The sequence below is a fragment of the Chinchilla lanigera genome, unplaced genomic scaffold, assembly GCF_000276665.1.
Source record: "Chinchilla lanigera isolate Chin_1 unplaced genomic scaffold, ChiLan1.0 scaffold00051, whole genome shotgun sequence".
NCBI classification, from domain to species: Eukaryota; Metazoa; Chordata; class Mammalia; order Rodentia; family Chinchillidae; genus Chinchilla; species Chinchilla lanigera.
Window position 1 is genome coordinate 3,339,870 of NW_004955452.1, and position 5,552 is coordinate 3,345,421.

The 5,552-nt window shown below is 39.2% G+C and overlaps 1 protein-coding gene across 4 annotated transcripts in view; it reads right to left on the reverse strand.

Moving 5' to 3' along the window:
• Positions 1-5,552, reverse strand: part of Hnrnpr (heterogeneous nuclear ribonucleoprotein R) — a 36,190-nt gene that overhangs the window by 21,334 nt on the left and 9,304 nt on the right. For all 4 annotated transcript variants that reach the window (XM_013519517.1, XM_005394754.2, XM_005394759.2 and 1 more), the window contains one exon: positions 3,829-3,942. In XM_013519517.1, coding sequence (XP_013374971.1) covers positions 3,829-3,942 — 114 coding nt within the window. The remainder of the gene's footprint in view (positions 1-3,828; positions 3,943-5,552) is intronic.

The window sequence follows — 5,552 nt, forward strand, 5'->3', positions numbered from 1 at the left end:
TCTCTCTCTCTCTCTTTCTTTCTTTTCTTAGGTACCAGAAACTGAACTCAGGACCTTGTGCTTGCCAAGCAGGCATGGTTCTGCTGAGCCATATCCCCAGCCCTCCATGTATTATTTCTGTAATATCTGTGCCTTTTAGAACCAGAAAAATTTGTTTCATTAAGCAAACCCAAAGTGAAAAAAAATCTATGTTTTCAAGCAAAGTAATTTAAGGGTTGATTAATCACTTTAGGGAAAAAATTCATAAGAACAAGTTCCTTGTACTCTATGCTAAAAGACCTATTTACAAATTTTCCACACAAATACCACTTTACTTATAAGAAACACCAACACATTTGTAGTCAATAAAGCCCACAATATTAAAATCACTGGGATTCATGAAGAAATAGATCACAGACTGAAAATACTGGTTTATCGGAGAAATAAAACAGCTGTCAAAAATGACTCTAGCACTGCTTTTTTTAAAGATTTTACATTCAATTTTAACTACTAAAATGAAATAGAGATATATTCTAGTTTTTAATTTGTTAGTCTAGGAGCCATTCTGGCGCTACGTGGACTGTTCAGAATCAGCCTTCGGCCATATTCAGTCATATTCTCCTCCTTTCCAGAACCTAGTCAACCCCACAACATTTCTTTCTTTACTCACTAGCCATCAAGGCTTAGGAAAAGTTTTAGCTGTCTACAACCTATCCATGGTGTACTTCAATAGTAATATCCAGGAAAGGGGAGGGGAAGAATACAGACAGAAGTAACCAGGAAGTTGAACAGTCTTTTGGGTACATATTAAGATTCTTCCATTATCCAGCTCCCCTTTGAATTATTATTTCACAAATACATCAGTTTCTACTCGTATGTAATTCAACTGAGGTGCTACAAAGTCACAGACCTTGGGTGCATTGTTAAATATACTGGTTTTCTAAGAGTTCATTAGGCTGAATGTGGTGGCACATGGCTATAATCCCAGCACTTGGGAGGCTGAGGCAAGAGGATCACCATGAGTTTAATGCCAGCATGCACTACATAGTGAGACTCTGCCTCAAAAAAAAAAAAAAAGAAAAAGGAAAAAGGTAAGAGTTCCATTAATAAAACAAAAAATGAGACCTTAATTTACCACTTCTAATTCTGCTATAGAACATAAATGCTATGCTATTCAAACAAGTAAGACTTTATTATAAGTCAGGTACGGTGGTGCCTTCCTGTAATCCTAGTACGCTAGTAGGCTGAGGCAGGAGGATCATAAGTTTGAGGACAGGCTGGGCAACGCAGTAAGATGCTGTCTCAAAATAAAAAGGACTGGGGATATAACTCGGCTTTATATACCTTTCTCTCTCCAGGAATGGTGGCCACAGCTAAACAAGATGCACACGCAGGAGAAATACTGCAGCTCAGAAGTTGGAAAGCAGCCTGGGCAACATAGTGAGACCCCATCTCAAAAAACTATTATATACCCATAACCTCCATGGCTGTTATATTTATGTTAATGGAAACTAAGTCCCGAAACAGTTTTACAATACTTCTGGAAAATACAATGATACTATAACCAGATTAGATATGAGAGCCTATATGCACTAAAAAAATATATTTCAAAATCAATCCCCATTTCTGGGCACGGTGGTGCACACTTGTAATACATGCACTCTGAGAGTCTGCAGCAAAAGGATCTCAAGCTCAAGGCTAGCCTGAGCAACGTGGTAAGGGCCTGTTTGAAAACTAATAAAGGGCTGGGAAATAGTTCAGTGCGAAGGCCCTGGGTTCAGTCCCCAGTACTAACACAATAATACTAAGACTAATAATAATACTCAGTCTTTCCTATATATTAAGTCATCTCAACATGCTTGTCAAAAATGTCTTTAATGCTCACGTATAGAATTAACTTTACAGTACACTTTGTCGGAAGAGACCTCATAATCCTCTTGTAATCTAATTTTATACTGTCAATCTCATGCACTGACCCTAAATTCAATCTCCTCAATCAAGACCTAAAAATTTTCAATGACCATAATAAAATAGCAACAATTACAACCAACAGTTTGGTTATTAAATCTATCAACTATCCAGGCATGGTGGCACACACCTCTAATTCCAGCATTCGGGGAGGCTAGAGAAGGAAGTTTTGCAAATTTGAGCCCAACCTAGAAAATTTAACAAATTAGTCAGCCCCTGTCTCAAAATTTAAAAAGGGCAGGTACAAAGGCCCTGGGTTCAATCTCCATATTCTCACACACACACACACACACACACACACACACACACACAGAGGGATTTTGCTGCAACTATATCTGCTATATGAAATTATGTGCCAAAGCGAGCACAGTAATAATGTTTACTATATAGGAAAATGCATCTTTCTCCTAAAGAGGCAATACCATATAAGGTTAGCATAACAACTATTTTTTTTTAATTGAATACCTAAAATAGTTTATCCAGGCTGGGATACAGCTCCGTGGCACAAGCACCTGCCTGGTAAGAGCAAGGTCGTGAGTTCAATTCCCAGTACAAATTTAAAAAAAAAAAAAAATTAAAAAATAAAAACAAAATAGTGTGTCCTGTTAAATTGTTCAATCTTTCTAGTAAAAAGAAAAAAAAAATTTTTTTTTGAGGTACTGGGGATTAAATCTAGTGCCTTGCTCATGCTACGCAAGCACTCTACCACTGAACTACATCTCCAGCCCTTTTTTTATTTTTGAGACAGGGCCTCATTAAGTTTCTCAGGCAGTCTTTGATCTTGCCATCCCAGAATCCTATTATATGGCTGAGATTACAGACATGTACCACCCTGCTCTACCCTGAGTAAAATCTCTAAGAACTAACAATCTGGGCATAGTGGTGCATGCATGTAATCCTAGCTATTTGGTGGCTAAGGCAGGACAATGGGGAAGTTCGAGGCTAGCCAAGGTAACTTGATGAGAATGTAGCCCAGCAGTAGAGCACTTGCCTAGCATGCATACATTCAATCCCCAGCACGCCATCAAAAAAAGAACTCAAAGAAAATCCTACAAAATTATCTCATGTAAATTAGTTTAAATTTTAAGTTAAAAAAGTCACAATTTCAGTATTCAAAAATAAAAAATGAGTACAATAAACCATCCATCAAATATTGTGTGCCCACTATGTTGCTGGCACTACGCTAGGCACTAAATATGGACCACAGATAAGAAATCAGGAAAGGTCTCTGCTGTAGAAGAAGTTACTTTTTGGCACATAGTTTCCTATACTTAAAGGATTAGAACAGACTAGCATTAAAGGAATATGGAGAAATTTTCATGATAGCACAAATGACGCAGGCAGTCTTTCTTTGTTCAAATATGGACTAGCCTTTTTTTCCCCACATCCTCCCTTGTGCAACCCTCTCCTATCAACATCTCTCAGTAAATATAAGCACATTCCATGTGATAGTAGGAGGCAAAAAGGACGGACAAGCATAGTTCAAAATCACTGACATTAAAAACTAAAAAGGGTCTGGATGGACAGCTTAATGGTAGAACTCATGCTTTGCATGTATGAAGCCCTGGGTTCAATTCCCAGCAACAAAAATGCAAAAAACACGAAGAAAGCAATTGTTTCTCCCTTATTTCATCACACCAAGCACCTAAAATCCTTATTGCTAGTAACCAATTCCAAGAACTCTACATCCCTTTAGAAAGTGTTTGTGTATCTGCACAGTTTATCTTTGCTAATGACAGCAGCAAATACAGTAAAATACATGTGGATACCCTCAAACTAACAACAGCTATACTCTGAAAGCTATCAAACATTTTCCCATCATACAGTAGAACAGTTAACAAATTGGAAAAGATTTTTGACAGGCTGCTAAAGAACACTTACCTCTGTTCCAATCCCAGGCTGCACACCTGAGTACACACTGTCTGGCGGAGGACCACCATACTTCCTTTGTCCTGTGGTTACATCCAGAGTATAACCAGTCCTCTCAAGTAAGGCCTAGAGAGAATTAAACACCTGCTAGTACTCAAATACATAACTACAAATGCAGAAATCGACGTAATCTTTTACAAAGGGTACATCTTAGGATGTTTTATTTATTTATTTTGGGTACTAGAAATTGAACTCAGGACCTTACACTTGCTAGGCAGGTGCTGTGCCACTGAGTTAAATCCCCAGCCCTCTTAGGATGTTTTATACTTAGACAAAAATTGTCAAAATTCACCCTGGTTGCTCTCATACACATGATCTCCCCCATTTATTTTACCAGTCCTTTCCATATATTTAATGCAAAGATCCACAGGCAAATAAATCTCGAAGTGTACAACACTTTTTTGTTATAAATAGCAATTAAAAAATGGGAGTAAAGATTCTAAAACTTCTATATAAACTGACTCCCTGCTAGTCACACTGATATATCATAGTAGTCCTCATTTTTCACTTACTTCTCTTTTTTTTTTTCTTTTGGTCTTTTTGAGACAGGGTCTCGCTATACAGTTCAGGCTGACCTTGAGCTCACTTTGTAGCCCAAACTGGTCTCACAACTCACAACGACCCTCCTACGTCAGCCTCCCGAGTGCTGGGATTACCAGCATGCACCACCACACCCGGCTTCACCTACTTCTCAATTAGTTTTCCTTACTAACTTTCTTTATATACCATTCTTATTTCCACCAGTAAACATTTTGAAATAAAATGTTCTCTTATCTTTTAAAAATCGGAAGTCTTGGGATTGGGATGTGGCTGAGCGTTAGAGCACTTGCCTAACATGAGCAAGGCCCTGGGCTCACCCCCTGTACCAAGAAATAGAACTAAATAAATAAACCTAGCTAGGCACAGTGGCACATCTGTAATCCCAGATCCTTGGGAGGCTGATGCAGGAGGATCCCAAGTTTAAAATCAGCCTGAGCAACTCAATGAGAACCTGTCTCAAAATTAAGAATTAAAAAAAGGGATGGGGCCAGACATGGTGGCACCCATCTATAATCCCAGCACTCAGGAGGCTGAGGCAGGAGGATCATTGCAAGTTTGAGACCAGCCTGGGCTACAAAGTGAGCTCAAGGCCAGCCTGAACTGCATAGTGAGACCCTGCCTCAAACAGACAAAAAAAAGGGATGGTGATGTAGCACAGGGATAGAGCCCTGCGGGATTTGATCCCTAGTAAGGCAAACAAATGAACAGAAGTCCTACCTCCTTCATGTTTCTCTCATAAACTATCCTTCATACTCAGAGTTCCATGATTTAACCTTTACTTTGCTTGTTCCTTTTTGTTTCATAGTCCTGGTCTATCATAAGTTCCATAAGAACAGGTCAGTCTCTCATACAGTACAGACTCAAGTATTTGGTATCTAGGAAATATACTCAGCCTTAAAGAAATAAAACCTTGTTTCCTTATAATCAACCTTCCTCGCCAGGTGTGGTGATGCACGCCTGTAATCCCAGCACTCGGGAGGCTGAGGCAGGAGAATTGTCATGAGTTCGAGACCAGCCTGGGCTACAAAGTGAGCTCAAGGCCGGCCTGAACTGCATAGCGAGAATTTGCCTCAAAAAAAAAAAAAAAAAGGTCTGGGGATGGAACTTAGTGCAAAAGCCCTGGGTTCAGTCCCTGA